The sequence below is a fragment of the Ostrinia furnacalis genome, unplaced genomic scaffold, assembly GCF_004193835.3.
Source record: "Ostrinia furnacalis isolate ACB-3 unplaced genomic scaffold, ASM419383v2 OfSCF6075, whole genome shotgun sequence".
Classification (NCBI taxonomy): domain Eukaryota; kingdom Metazoa; phylum Arthropoda; class Insecta; order Lepidoptera; family Crambidae; genus Ostrinia; species Ostrinia furnacalis.
The window spans coordinates 320533-336894 of record NW_021136314.1 but is presented as its reverse complement, the minus strand read 5'-3'; the positions used below and the strand labels follow the sequence as shown (position 1 = coordinate 336894).

Sequence of the window (16362 nt, the reverse complement as noted above, 5' to 3'; positions counted from 1 at the left end):
AGAGAAAAATAAAATAATGGTGTGAAAGTAATCCATTTAATTTTATTTCGCCAACGAAATTGTATAGATCGTATGTATTGAATTATTTAAATGCTTTCAAAATACTTACCTATAGCCTGACCAGGAACATAAAAACCCTGGCATAGAGGCGCTTCAATTGCATTTGATAGTGCAACACTGGGTACAGTCGTACCTGTATTAAATTAATAGGCTAACTTTACGTATCAGGATTAAGGATTATAGGCTTATTTAATATTTTCATAAATTAACAAAAACATATTATATCATAGGTAAACTGGTTTAAATAAATTAAATGAAACCATCAATCGAGCAAGTAGGATTTTATTATTATTCATCAATAATCAAATTCTGAACTTGAATATTTAACTACAATGTCTGCTCATGAACGCTTCAAACTCGGTACTTCTTTCCCAATTCCATAAAATTCAATACTTACAAAGTGACAAAAAGCTTTAAAATGGGTAGTTGAAACAAACCACAGCTAATTTTCATAGTTGACTGTACTATACGATAAACATGTCAGTCAATTTGACAACCTTTGTCGGACACATTATTCAATGAAAATATTGTCCGAACCCTTAGTATTTCTCTTCGACAAATACTTTAACACATTGTGAACCACTTTTCTTTCACGACTATAATTAAAGTAGCGAATATCATGTCGCAAGGACTTCCTTATCTGTCTATTGAGCTGCCTATATGCCGTAGCGTCAACGGAGGACTGCAGCGTCATTGCACGTCGTTCTGCCATGAGGTTGAGGGTGTGGTCGGTGAGCTTTTGCGGCTTGTCTTTACGACGAGGTCTAAAGAATTTAAGCCCAGCCGCCTGGACAGTTTCTACGAACCCGTTATTGATCTCATTCACTGACTCGCAGTTTTCCAGGCATGCAAAGCGATTTGTCAACTCGAGCTGAAAGCTCTCGGGGCAGTGGATATGGGAATTGTAGGGTCGGAGCGTAGACTTCATCATCATCATCATCATCATCATCATCATCATCATCATTTCAGCCACAGGACGTCCACTGCTGAACATAGGCCTCCCCCAATGCTTTCCATGTTGATCGATTGGTAGACTTCATCAGACGGGACCTTTCTAGCTTGACGTTAATATTTAGTATGCCTCTGACCATTCAGTGATCACTACCGGTTTTCACCCTGTTGATCACGGAGACATCACTAAATATTCGTCGCTTTGTGGTCATGATGAAGTCAATCTCATTTTTCGTAGAACCATCGGGACTCATCCATGTCCACTTCCTATGAGGCGGCTTCTGGAAGAAGGAGTTCATCGCAAAGAGGTCTTCCTTCTCCAGAAATTCGGTCAGCCTCTGCCCCCTGGGGTTCCGTTGCCCACATCCAAATTGCCCCACTCTCAGCTCATCATCACTTCGCATGCCCAGCTTCGCGTTGAAGTCCCCCATAACAACATTGAAGTAGGTTTTAGTAGATCACTATTTAATGTAAGTTAACTTTTACTGAAAATAATATAGATTCCTTTTATTTCGGCATAAAATATTATCGCTTGGTCATTAACGAGCATTTCTAGGAAGGTCTGTGAGCCTACACGAACCTAATGAAATAAATATACCTTACGTATCAGCATTTTTATTGAAATATAATGATTGCTGAAATCAGCCTGGTCTATAAATAGAGGAAGGGGTGGTAATATGGACCCTGCTGTTTTTTTGGAACCCTTTAATATCACAGAGACAGGCAGTGACATCTACCAAAAAACTATGTAACTACGTTGTACTGATACCATAGAGCATATTTGCTACCAATAACGTCAATTTTGCATCGAATTTGATCTGTCACACACAGCTGACATTTCACGTCAAAATCAAACGTTTTTTTCTCTCCGTTGGAAAAACTGTAAAAAGTGTTTGTTTTAGTATAAGACAAATTCTGTGCGTGTTATAGGGAGTCCATACAGACTAGTTTAGATTGTCGAAGGTAAGTTTTAATGTATCTTTTAACTAGATGTGATTTTCTTCGTTATTTGTTAATTTAGTTAGATTTTGAATTTGGAACCCTATAGGTGCGGGTAGTATGGAACCGGGTTCCAATTTACCTGCCGCTACTTTGCTGACTGGATCTCCCTACAAACACCAACTTGAGGAGTCAATCAAATCTATAGCGCAGAGAGGAAAAGGTCGAGGAAGAGTTCGGGGACGTAGTGGAAGGCAGGGTATGCCAAACCCTTCTAGACCTCGCTCGAACAGGCGGGAATCTTCCTCTTCGGATACTACGATGTCATCTGTTTCTTCAGGTAAAACTGCGGTGGCAGAAAATTATACCACACAAGCTCAGCCCACAAGCCACGATGATTATTGTATTTTTTGTTCAGAATGTTTCTCAAATAATCAACAGGGTGAAATTTGGATTCAGTGCCAATCTTGTGAGTTGTGGGCACATATTGATTGCTCAGGATGCGAAAAAGAATATTATATTTGTGATTTTTGTAAATAAATTTGTTTCATACTTGTAATTTGGAACCCGGGTTCCGTAATACCCGCACCAAAACTCAAAACACGTTTTTTTCATTTAGTCAATAAAGGTAATTATTTCCTATAACGAGTTGTTTTATTTTGTTAATCGTTCCTAATATAATAGCTAATAAGTTTTGAAGTATACAAAGCCACTTTTCAAGATGATTAGTCAAATAGTTTTATTTAAATATTCAAAAAACAAAGTAGGGTTCCAAATTACCACCCCTTCCTCTACTTAAATATATTTTTTAGCAGAATAGCGAAAAGTTTTGTTATGTGCCAGTCGTTGAAATGGTGAAATAAATAATAAAATATTTGTAATATTCGTGAATGTAGGTACTAAGAGGTGACACTAGATTAAAATGTAGGAGGAGACGCTAGGCTGTATTTAGTAGGACTTAGCTCCGTGAAGAGATTTATAAATTAAAAGTCTTACGTATTAACCAATTGTTTTGTTATTACATAGTTAAAGAGATACTTAACTACCTTCTAAATATTAAGATTTATTAATTTTAAAAATACATCCGTTATACTAATTGAAAGGTTTTAAATGATACATTTTAATTCTAATCATTAAAATGATTGCCTTTATCATTATTATTACCTATATTAGTTTTGTTGAGTGCATCTATGCTTTTTCATATCTGCTATTTCCCAACTGAAACTTTAGTTTGCAGTCGTTAGTGAGTTTATCCTCCATGCATTAAATATAGATTTCTAAACGTAGCTCTGAAAAGCATTGCCGTGTAAAATAATTGAGATATTTTGAAAAACATTTTGTCTCTGAAATGTGTGGAATTATGTGAAATTAAACATTTTGATGAGGCTCTTGGAAAATTGAAAATATTTTAAAAACTTAGTTTTGAAATATAATTTCTCTCTCGATGAACGAATTTCAAAAGAGGCCAATTATTACCCAATGTGTCGATGATAATAGGAATATACTTGTAAACTGGCAATTTTTAATTTAAAAAAGTTTATCCTATATCCTAAAAGATTATCCTGTATGTTATGTAAGCAGCGCCATTCAACGATATTGGTGCCATAATACCGAACATGATTAATAACGAATACATTTTTTCTCGATAATTATGTTAATTATGTTTGAACTTCGTCAAACGTTTATAACAAAACAATTCTCTCAAACCGTTGTCCTAATTCAAACATTTCTAAACGATACCATGAAATCAAAACTCAAATGATTTCAGCATTTTAATTTTAACGGAAAGACCGAGTCGAACAGTCAGGAAAAGCTCCCTCGAAATTGTTTCGGACCGGAACAGATTTTCCTCTGAGTGCCTTTATTTACTCGTTACTTATTAAAATTTATACATTTCAATTTATTTATCTGTCCATTATTTCTGAAAACGCTCCCGAATTATTAACGTTACAATCTGTGTCGATGATTTCGGTATAATTTTCAAACAATTGTTTTGTTCATCAAATATGTTGTTTGATTGAAATGAAATACTTTAATTGTATAAAAGAACTTAAATCTACAGCTATTGATTGTGGAATCTGTGCTACGCGAGTAATAATCCGCGCTGTAGCGGCTGGCTCGTTCGTAGCGCCCCGTAGCCAGTGCTACCGTGCCTCCGTAGCGGACGGACGGATGGAGCTCTCGCTCCGCATTCGAACGCTTTCCGTAGCAGACTCGAGCGGCACTCGTAGTCTCGTAGTCTAGTAGACACTTTTACCGCACTCACCTCTGACTCAAACATACTTAGTGGACAGTGTCAGTGATAGTGATGTGAACTTTCGTGATTGTTTTCGAATCAGGTAAATCAATGGTCGTTGTGTTTTAATGTAAATTCCACTAGTACTTAAAATTCCGTTTTATTGGAAGAAACGTTAGCGGCTAATGGTCCGTTAAGATTTATCTCAATCTCTTTTTAGGATTTGGATGGGTAATTGTTTTTTATTTATGAAACGGTTAAAGGACTTTTGTTTCGTAATACCCTCACATTTGACACGATTATTTTAGCCAACGGATTATTTTGATTCAGGTACCTACGAGTACATGTTAAACTATACTAAATAGAGTAAACCAACAGTTATACAAAAACATAAGAATAAGTTTAATTGCTTACGAAACCATTATAGTTAAGTGTCTTATTTATACCTCAAGTCATATTTATTTATATTTAACTATACGGCAAAACCATATGCTTATTGGAGACCTCTCCAATGTCTACCGTCATAAAATTACCAAATATTCCAAATTGAAACATTTTTATTATAGGATCGTACGGTCAAAGAGGATGTAATCTGAAAAAAGCTTATTAGGATAAGATGGGTCGAGTACTTGAGGTAATAAGATGAAAGCCTACAGAACCAGTCCATGTGTTTGTTCGGTTTTATTTGCCATTCAAAGGATGTTGTCTGAATTGGGATACATGCTTGAATTTTTAAGTGATTGGATTTGGTTATGTTGCTGAGTTAAATATGGACCTTATTAAGTATACAGGGTGTTAGGTAAATGGGTTTATAAGCCGACACTAGCCCATGTTAACATAATTATGCATATAAATGGTGAAGTCAGAAAATTGATATCATCATTTTAATTATTTTAATTGTTGTTGTCATTCAAATCTGATTTTATAAATTTTATTTTGTATGATCATTTAAAAAATTAAAATGATGATATAAAATTTCTGACTTCACCATACCATTTATGCATAATTATGTTAACATGGGCTAGTGTCGGCTCATATAGCCATTTACCTACCCTGTATAGCTGAGTTATGGACATGCCTTATTATATAGAAATATGTACATATTATGTACCTATCCTAATGATAATATCCAACCAATACCTATTACCATGCTATTTGATAAAGCTGTATGATGTTGAAACGGTTTTTATCACATTATTTTAATAAAAACATGATAAGCAGCTGTCTATTTTGTAATCATACCTGGAAAATTTCCACTTAATTAGAAAGTAATTAGGAATAGCTAATAGTTATTTGGGTTTTTTAGTTATATACTAGTTAANCACACGGCAATAAAATAATGGTGTGGAAGTAATCTTTAATTTTATTTCGCCAACGAAATTGTATAAATCGTATGTATTGAATTATTTAAATGCTTCCAAAATACTTATATACTATATATACTATTCAACTATACATATATACTATTTAATATACAGTGTGAGTCACGTTAAAGTGTACATATGAAAATAGATGAAACTAGACCTAATTTTATCGACAAAAAAGTGGTCAAAAATTTTTTGAGATTTTTTTTTAATTTTTTATAGATTTTTTTTTTCTTTCAAGTACTTATTGTAAAGAAAACGTAATAACTTTTAAACTAAGAGGTATATCCTGATAAAATAAAAACAGTAATAATGCTAAATAACAGACGATACTAAAAAAATACATAAAATACTCAGAAAATGCCAACAAATAATAAAAAATGATACTTTTTGAAAAAAATCTGCATAAAAATTCGTGTTTTTTGGTTATTTGATAAATTTCTCCAAAAAATGCCCTTATAAAAGATGGTTTTTATTACTTTGAATTATTCTCTATCGTATTACCTTTGTAAAACCAAAAATCGCATGTCTCTATCCCTATCACAACATTTGCTATGTTCGTTTGAACTAAGGCTCTCCGGGCGCGCCATTCAACGCTTCGTTAACAACGAAACTGAAAATGGCTCTAGATTTGTAATTTTGATAAAGACAAGTTAGATTTCAAGTAAAAACAAAAGATTTCGAAGAAAAATAAGCATTTTAGTTAAAATTAAAATTGTCCCTACCTGTAGAGGAGAATAATGTTGTGGTATGCCTTTGTTCAAACTATCATAGCAAATGTTGTGATAGGGATAGAGACTTGCAATTTTTTGTTTTACAAAGGTAATACGATAGAGAATAATACAAAACAATAAAAACCACCTCTTATAGGGGGATTTTTTGGAGAAATTTGTCAAAGAACCAAAAAAACACGAATTTTTAAGCAATTTTTTTTCAAAAAGTATCATTTTTTATTATTTGTTGGCATTTTTTGTGTATTTTATGTATTTTTTTAGTATTGCCTGTTATTTAGCATTATTATTGATTTTATTTTATCAGGATATACCGCTTAGTTAAAAAGTTATTAAGTTTTCTTTACAATAAGTAATTGGAAGAAAAAATATTCTATAAAAAATTTAAAAAAAATCTCAAAATTTTTTTGACCTCTTTTTTGTTGATAAAAATAGGTCTAGTTTCATCTATTTTCATATGTACACTTTAACGTGACTCACACTGTATACTATTCTCCGTGACCTAATTGTAGCTAGATAGAGCAGGCGTTACATAAGTTGATTTCTCTTTGTGTTTCAAAATTTAGGGCTTAGATGCTGAGACGGTTCAATCCAGGTGAGCTAATGTATAGCTCCCTCGATTGGAGCACACATCTGGCGTAACAACACAAATTGCGTAGGTACAGTCAGCGTCAATAATTCGTGACACCCTAAGTGGCCAAAAACTTGAAAACACAACCTTATTCCAATTGTAACAAAGATATGTTGGGAACTTTTGGCTTATTTGGGTGTCACGAACTATTTGATGCCGACTGTACCTACTTAAGTCACTTAACTTAGTAAGGTTGGCTTAACTTAAGCAGTGAGCACTGTCCGGTTTAAACATAAAGTTCTAGAATGTTTTTAATGCATACTTAATGAGGCAGGTATTTGACTGAAATCGTACCTGGTGTTATGTGAGATGCAGTCTAGGATGGCACATAATATCTGCCCTGTAAGTGCCTATTCACTCTCGCATTAAAAAGGTTTTCACAGGGATTAAAGACTAATATTAAATCAATACACATTAATATTTCAGTAGACAGTAGAGTCAGCGACTAGCGTATTCTAATTAATTCAACACAGCTTTAAAATAACAGATATTATGTAGATGAAGTTGAGTTTGAAGACTGAAATCTACCTAATTAATAAGAACAATCTCGGGAAAATGAGGAACAGAATTGCGGGTATTATACAGGGTGAATTTGTAATCAGTATCCAATTTTTTAGGAGCGACTCAGAATCAGTAACTTAATCGATTTACGTAAAGAAAACAATTATTATATTATATTTACTTTATTGTCCAAAGATATTTTATCAGCTGCGCGCGGTTTCAAAATTGGCTCACGTGGATAATTTACTTCGTTCATAGATATTTGTCGGCCGTTTGGTGTAGTGGTTCGAAACGGACTACTATTCCGGAGGTAGCGGGTTCGATTCCCGCACAGTACAAACATTTGTGTTCATGAACATATTTGTTTGTATTGGACTGGGTGTTTTCTATGTATAATAAGTATGTATTTACAAAAAAAANAAAAATAGAGGGGGGGGGACATACTTTTTACGACTTTGAGAGCTGATATCTCAAAAACCGTTCACTTTAAGAAAAATGTTTTTTAGAAAACTATATATCATTTTAAAAGACCTTTCCATTGATACCCCACACGGGTATGTACATCGAAAAAAAAAATTTCATCCCTCAGTTACATGGATGGGGTGCCCCACCCCCAATTCTTTTTTTTACTATTTAGTGTCATAATTTTGTAGCGGTTCATACAACACATATTCCCATCAAATTTCATCACTGTAGTACTTATAGTTTCCGAGTAAATCGGCTGTGACAGACGGACAGACGGACAGACGGACAGACGGACAGACGGACAGACGGACAGACGGACAGACGGACATGACGAAACTATAAGGGTTCCGTTTTTGCCATTTTGGCTACGGAACCCTAAAAAGTATTTAAGTACCTATGAGTACCTCGAGTACCTTGAGTGGCGACCACGAGCTGGAAGACGTAGCGTGGGCAGGCCTCCCACTAGGTGGACCGACGATCTGGTGAAGGTCGCGGGAAGTACCTGGATGCAAGCGGCGCAGGACCGGTCTTTGTGGAAATCCTTGGGGGAGGCCTTTGTCCAGCAGTGGACGTCTTTCGGCTGAAACGAACGAACGAACGAAGTACCTATGTTTATATCCGTTGTCTAGTAGGTACCCATAGTACAAGCTTTGCTTAGTTTGGGACTAGAAGCGCAGTGTGAAATGTCTAAGGATATTTATTTATTTATAAGGATATTTATATTTATATAGAAAAATATACGTACAAGTAACTGCAAAATTTAATAGACATAATGGTGCGTGAAAATAAGCCTTATCATTTAAAACTTAAGTCATGGGCACCAGCGAATTATATTTTCAATAATTGTTTTTGTGAAAACTATCACGATTAAAAATAATTACGATAAATTTGTATTGTTAAATTGTGCTATAGAGCTTATTACAAAAAAATGGATACTGATTGCAAAGTCACCCTGTATTTCTACCTGCCTATGACTTCAAACGCTTATGAATGACTAGGATTAAGCTGATTTGCCTCCTGCTAGTAGTATGAATCGATTTATTAAAATAATTAGGCCGCAGTGGAATTTTCCAAAACGTTGCTGACTTACAGACATTGAAAATTAATCACGAGCTATTTAATATCCGAAACCTGTTAGAACAAAGAGAAACCCAATTATCAACAGTATTAAAGACGACATCACAGACATATTGAACTAAAAATCCCATTGATGAGCTATAGTACCAGCGAATGTAAGTCCTATGTAGGTAGTAGTAATTTCCATTAAGGGTGACTGTACACATAATATCAAAGTGTTTGCCATCAATTTGCGGCACTTGTGTGGATACACTCAATTACTTTACATCCAGGGTGTGACTGGGGTGATCTTTATTATAATATTTTTCCTGTTCAAATGTTACAAAATAATAATTCAAATTTTGTGTCGTGTCGATAATAAATTGTCTAAGGCAGACTTTCCCGACATTTTATCATTGTGCCTAGGGAGATTCGCCATCAATCACTCCTAGTGATTTTAATTATACCTAATCTATCTTTAGCGATGACAGACAACATCGTCAAATTCGTCAACGGGAAAATAAAATCAAAATTTAAGTATTTTTGTGATCTAAAATGTTATTTCATATGTTTTGTTTAAAAACACTCGAGATCTCTGGAATTCTTAGTAACTATCAGTACCTACTTACTTATTCAATATTCCTTGAAGTAGATAAGGGTTTTTAGATGTAGCCTAAAATAACTTTGTGTTGCTATAGAAACAGTAGTTAGACCTCAATTAATATACTATTTCAAGAATAGTAACTAGGTAAAAGCGTTAATAAAATACCCCTGTAACAATCATGGAGAAAAGAATTTGATAAAAATAGAACAATGTTTTTTGTACCTACTTATTTTTATTATCAAGTGCCGTTCCACACTTTTGTAACAGTTTGAGAGATCTCAACCGCATAACGTATGATATCGATCTCCTGTTTGTACAGAGATCAAAAACTGACCGTTTATTTTAATATATCGGCCCTCATCGATCTGATTTTATAGCTTTCCTATTTTATCAGACTATTTCTGGAATTGGCTCAATGGCAACGTCGGTTTGCTATTTGGTTTGGGCAAAAAGTACCATTCGGAAGACAGAAGGAGTTGCTTGCAGTATCAGGTGAGATAAATATGTTTATATATATTTTTTCAGGATGCTGTACCTTTGTATAACTTCTTAATATTAATCATGTTTTGCGTTAAACGCAGTTATAAAAGAGCTTTGAATTTTTTGTCTTATTTCAGCAACTTCAGCAAGCTATAAAAGTAAACATCCTGTATATTAATTTCAGAGGCCATACATAAAAGTCTAGTAGATCAGTCTTTTCCTAGCGATCATCAGAGCTGCATTCATTCTTGGCTACTAGCAGGTACGTTAAGTTATATAAATTTATTTATAGTTCACCCTTAGAATAAGTATCTAGTTATCCTAAAAGCGACGCTAACTGAATATGAATTTGTATTATAACAAACTATCAATTTATTTAGTTCTGAGATTTGTTTAAGTAAGGTATTAGTTGTAGTGTATCTAAATTAGATAATACAGATTTCAGGAAATACAGATTTCAGATAAATGTTATAGTGGAATCTGTTCCATCCACATTACATTATATTACAAGTTACTTATTAGGAGCAAATTCAGAATTGTTGTAGTACCAATAATGTTTCATTTCCAATGGAACTTTAGAGTAGGCAAATTCCATGAACCGATACGATAGTAGACGATATAAATATCTGATCGTATGCATAATTTGACAGAAATAGAACCTTTATTTGAAAACGAAAAATTAAAAATGTATGCCACACAGAACTTCATTAGACATGTTACTCATCATCTATCGTGTAGTTTATGAGATCATTACTTTTTATTCAGAAGCTTAACTTCAGACCATCATTATTTTCAGGACATCTATCAACATGACACAACCACCAAGCAGCGAGTTGGGGAATAACTCCTATTCCTTTTTCGGACCGATCGGCATGGCATTCTACGAGGACGGCAACGCTTTGGATGAAGCCGATTCTGTCAAAATTGTCTTGAGCATCATCCTTGGGATAATCATGGTGCTGAGCATCGTGGGGAATGGGTGCACCTGCGCCGTCATCGCCCGCGACCGAACCATGAGGACTCCAACCAACTGTTACTTATTTAACTTGGCCATCACAGACCTCCTCTTCGCCCTCTTCATTCCTATAGAAATCTACATTATCTGGTGTCCAGACTTGTACCCGCTTGGGGAGGCAGGCTGCTTACTCCACTTCTTACTCTACGATTGTCTCTGCAACTGTAGTGCGCTTACCATCAGTGCGTTCACGATTGAAAGATACCTCGTTGTGTCCAAGCCTTTTCTTCGACAAAAGCTTTCTCTCAAATCGCGAGTTTTCAAAATCTTATGCATTATTTGGACGATATCATTCTCATTTTGCATCCCCGATCTTTTCAACATCGATTTACTAGAGAAGAAGAAGTACGTCTACTGCTACGTTACTATGTCGTATCCCATGAAGGTTTTGCTAGGCGTGGAACAGTTGGTCTTCTTCGTGATGCCGATGACTGTTATATTCGTGCTGTATGTACTGATAGCTATAAAACTGAAGAAGGCTAACTTCAAGCTGAGAAATAGTCCCGTCAATGGAAAGCAGCACAGAGATAAGGCGGTCAAAATGTTAGGTAAGTGGTATTTGTTAGTTTTTTAAGAAATTTTAGTTATTTTATTTTGTGTATTATTTTGGCATCACTGTTTATTTCATTTCAACTCTATCATGGGTCGTAATGCATGTTCTTTTTTTTATATAAACCTCTTTATATTTAGTTTACACAGAACTTGGAAATTCCACCAATTTATTACAGACAAATTAGTTACGCACTTCTAAAAGTAAAAGATAATTATTAAACGTGTACAATTTCATTGTATGCTTTTTTGTGCCACATAATACGGATTACTGACCTACTAATGGACTTTTTTTCAGCTGCCGTAGCCGCCTCATTCTTCTTCTGCTGGTCGCCATATTGCCTGCTGCGTATAATGGTTATACACAGCGAGTTCAAGTACGAAGACTATTATATCGTAAGTACTTACATTAGGATTTAAACATGTTTAACGACAACTGTGTTAATGATAGGTAATGTTCCTATGACGACTCTACTAAAACAAGGTTTCATGGGGCGTAGTGTGAGTTTACGTTTACGATATTAATGTATGACGGATCGTACAGCGCCCCTAACGGAAACTTTCAAAATCTAAAATCTTCATATATTTTTAACGCAGTCGAAATCGAATGCATTTGATATAAACTCACACTACGCCCCCAGACTACGAGATGAAAATCGTATTAATGAACTGTTACCTAGGTAAGTACCTATGTGAAAGTACATTATTTATATCTTTTGTTACTAAAATAGTTTTTTTTTTAAGTTTGTATGGCTTATCCTACCATTTATTAATTCACGCTATGTTGTTCTTCGCGAGGTGCGTAATATAGAATTTATTAATAAAATGTTATATTAGAAATCTACGAGGGCAAAGCCACAGGCAGAAGTTAGTAATGTTACTTTAATATTAGTAGGTAGTGGATTAGAGGCGTTTTTCCACAAACTGCCGAAAATAAAAACCAGTTTAAGATTAAGCCAAAAATAATAATGTCACGCCAATATTAATAAATCTCATAGTTTATTCTGTCAGATTGTCGATTAGTGAAAGTTTTCATAGTTACTCGTCTAGACAGCTATTTTTCTATCTACTTATTGCCACTGAGATCGGTCAAGGCTAGATTATTTTCTAAACTATATTGTTCAATTATTCAAACTATTCGAATTACTTCGACAAGCACAAATATTTATGTTTAGCACTAAAGACTTTGAGGTTTACTAGATAAACTGAGAGTAGACTAAAATAAATAAGTTGCGCAGGTTAAAATTAAAAAGTTTTATGGGTATAATATGGCCATTGGTCACTAGATGGACCGACGATCTGGCGAAGGTCGCGGGAATCTATTGATGCGGGCAGCGCAGGACCAGTCTTTGTGAAAATAATTGGGGGAGGCCTTTTTCCAGCGATAGTCGTTATTTTGCCTGAAACGAACGAACGTTGGTTTTTTTGTTTAATTTAACAATAATGGATAGTCATATTACCTTCGAAGTTTTCACGGCATATGCTCGCTAGCAATCAACTAAATGAGTGGTGGAACTTTTTAAGAACTTAGTGAACAAAATTTCAGTTCAGCAGTCTGTCTAGTAGAAAATAGAAGTCTTCGTTTGGCATAGACGGCTAAGCAAAATTAATTAAGTTATCTACTTGTTAAGCCTTCAGGGTACAAACTAACTTACTACACGTTTACGTAAACAATGATGCTAAGAGAAAAACTGGGGTTTTTAACTAGGTTAAGAAAGTTAGATTTATTTACTTTCTCAAGAAAGTCTCAAGTATTTTTTATTAACTCAATTCATTGCGAAATTCAAGACTTTCTGTATTTTTAGGGCGGATTTCTGAGCTTCTACTTTATTATTTATGAATAAAAACATCAAATGGATAAACTTATAAATAGAAAGTCTGTCACTAACAGTCCTGTCTTTTAACCCTTTAAAACTGATTTAAGAAGACTTTTCAATGTGTACGATAGGTACATGGTATGCTGTACTTATTCTACAGACAGTAAATTAATGATTCTAGTTAACTACTGTTTACTTCAATAGTGAATAAATGAACGAATAAAATCGATTAACATACATTAAAGCCCCATGTGGCCTGGCATGGCAACTCATGCATACTTTCCATTCTAAAAGGGTTACGTTCATTTCGTTCGTTACGTTTCAACCCTACAGTTTCCATAACAACCAGTGTGCTTACCATGAGTTTACGTTAGGTGTGCTCGCTAGCGACTACGTAAAAAATACATTTAACCCTAGAGTAGTCGCGCCTTTCCATGAAATGTGAGTGCTCGCGTATGAGCATTTTGCCGCCCAAACTTACAAGTCCGGTTGTGTGTCAAAAAACAGTTTAAAAGTATGAAATCAGTTAAAAATGATAGAATAAAGCATACACTATTAGAAAATAACGTTCATTAAAGATTTGTGGCTAAAATTTGAAGAAAAAAATATGTTTTGGAAATGTTAGGAAATATTTATAGAAATCATAGAAACAACATTGTTTTTACCTTCATACATCATCAAATTTTAATATTAAACTTATTAGCACATTTAAAGGTTTTCTTCATCTATGACATGTGCTTCAACAAAACAGGCCTGTCACATGTGCATTTAATGTGCGTTGCACAGTAAATTTGCACAACTATTGCACCCTTGGCACATCATTTTCAGATTCTGCCGCTGATTGTTCTGTAACAGTATTGTAATGACTATGTTTACTTTCTTTACAACTTTAGTATACATTTTCTACTAATTTTAGTGCACCAGCTTCTTCGAAATCCGACATCTTCCTTGTTTTTTCATTTTTTGTATTTTACGTAAATTTTACCGAAAACGACATGAAATAAATTAAGCACTAATAGTAATTATCAAAGTTATGACGTCATTAATGTCAAAACAACATTATACGCAATGAAAACTAATAATCTTCCAACTATACTAAAAACCAAACACACAAATTTTACTTACGTCAGTAGTCGCGCAGTGAGCAATTTGCCGCAAAACGTGACATACGTTCAACAATCGTGATCTAATGCGGTCACCTGCGCACTAAATTTCTTCTAATTTCGAATACATGGAGGTGAAGTATGGGGAGGCAGCTACTGAAACGCTTGACTTTGACAAACGCATCGTGTAGAAAATAACTCGATTTTTTTGCCGAGGGCGGCAAAATGCTCATAGCGCGAGCACTCTAGGGTGAATAACATATTATAAAGCTCCCCTAGCGGCTACATTCAATACGATAAAGTCTGGCANGCGGACGAGCCTGGGCTTCGCTTCGCGAAGCCCACACTCGGCCTCGTCGGCACGCGCACCGACGATCGCCAAACGGCTAGAGTACCTTCTGTACTCGCCACTCTGCCCGGTGAAGCTGGAAAAGCTCCTCAAGCTACCAGCGCGCGTCCCTTCAAAAAAAAAGCGACCTTCGCCAGATCGTCGACGAGGCGTTAATTAATAATAGGTACTACTCTTTAATTTAATAAAGCCTTTGTAATAATACCCACCTGTATTTCTTGCAGGCCTGGCGGATAGTCAACTACATGTGTTACAGCAGCTACCTGTGCTCCGTCATAAACCCGATCCTGTACAGCCTCATGTCCCACAAGTTTCGACAAGCCTTCAAAGTCAGTATCTAGCCCTAAACTTTTTCTATCAAAATGTTTAACACCCTTCAGGTACCGACATGAATCCAACCGCCTGTGGCCCAGTTACACGGTCAGAACTAGGAAAAAGTTAATTTGACACAATTGGCAGGTGGCTGGGTTCTACATAACATTTTCCACGAGATAAAAAGGTCGAGGAAAATGAGTTCAATTTCCTACGAATCCTTAAGAAATCGTGATAAAAGAATTCTTTATGACGCTTTTTTGCTGTTAGCGATATTTTAGGGAAGACTGTAACTACCTCTTAAGTTTTTGTACAAGTCCGGGGACTACACCCGAGCTACGAAAAAGTGGCGTTTTTCAGCAAGACTATCGTACCCTACACATAAGTTACATTTATTAACTTGGGTTATTTATTCACTTACTTTTTGCTATCTCAATAGCCGCACAGCAAAAACACATAAGTATTAAAGATAAGGCCAATAACTAACGAGTGACCGCGGGTGTCCGTGGTTTTTGTTGAATAACCCCCATAAAATCTTTATGACCCCGTTTTATGTGATATACATTTCATTTTTATGTTTGAAAGTAAAGAAATTCCTTTGTGCTAATTCGAACAACTTTTCAGGACTTTCTGAAGGGCCGGTCTCGAACTCAGATTGACAGCAAAAGACGGGACTCTTCCGGACCTTGGAGCAAAACTGAGAGGACTGGGGCCTAGTCGAAAATAGAAATAATAAGCTTAATTAATAAAACTTTTATGTATGACGTGTAATGTTAGTAATTAAAGATATTAAAAGAGACACCCTAACTGTTTTTTTCTAAATAAACTTGAGTTTGCAAATTTCATAAATTATACTTATAATTCTTTTTTTCAATTACAATACGTGTGTTTACACACGTGCGTGGAGGTTTACTTCACAAAGATAATGAGAGTATAAGATTCTATGAGGGAGGAAGGGAGTTATTTTTCATTAGTTTAGTGCTCGTTACTACCACGGAATTGCCAACACCACGCCACAGAATTTCCACTATTGTTTAACAAAAGGAAACATAATACAATATTAAAGGGTGAGACCCTAATATTCCCACGGGCATGTTCCTCTATAACAGCACTTCAAGCCATTCATTTTTGTTGCAAATTCGTCTTTATTGCCTCTACCTAAGATGCATCTGTGTTAAGCTTGATGTGCTATCACTTAC

General features: G+C 35.1%; 1 protein-coding gene across 1 annotated transcript; it reads left to right on the top strand.

Moving 5' to 3' along the window:
* The first annotated feature begins 10204 nt into the window (after nucleotides 1-10204).
* NGR-A2 (neuropeptide receptor A2) lies at nucleotides 10205-15952 on the top strand. Its single transcript, XM_028317200.1, has 5 exons — nucleotides 10205-10280; nucleotides 10815-11581; nucleotides 11881-11978; nucleotides 15076-15180; nucleotides 15788-15952. The coding sequence occupies exons 2-5, from the start codon at nucleotides 10828-10830 to the stop codon at nucleotides 15878-15880; spliced, it is 1050 nt and encodes a 349-aa protein (XP_028173001.1). The 5' UTR covers nucleotides 10205-10280; nucleotides 10815-10827; the 3' UTR covers nucleotides 15881-15952.
* The last annotated feature ends 410 nt before the right edge of the window (nucleotides 15953-16362 follow it).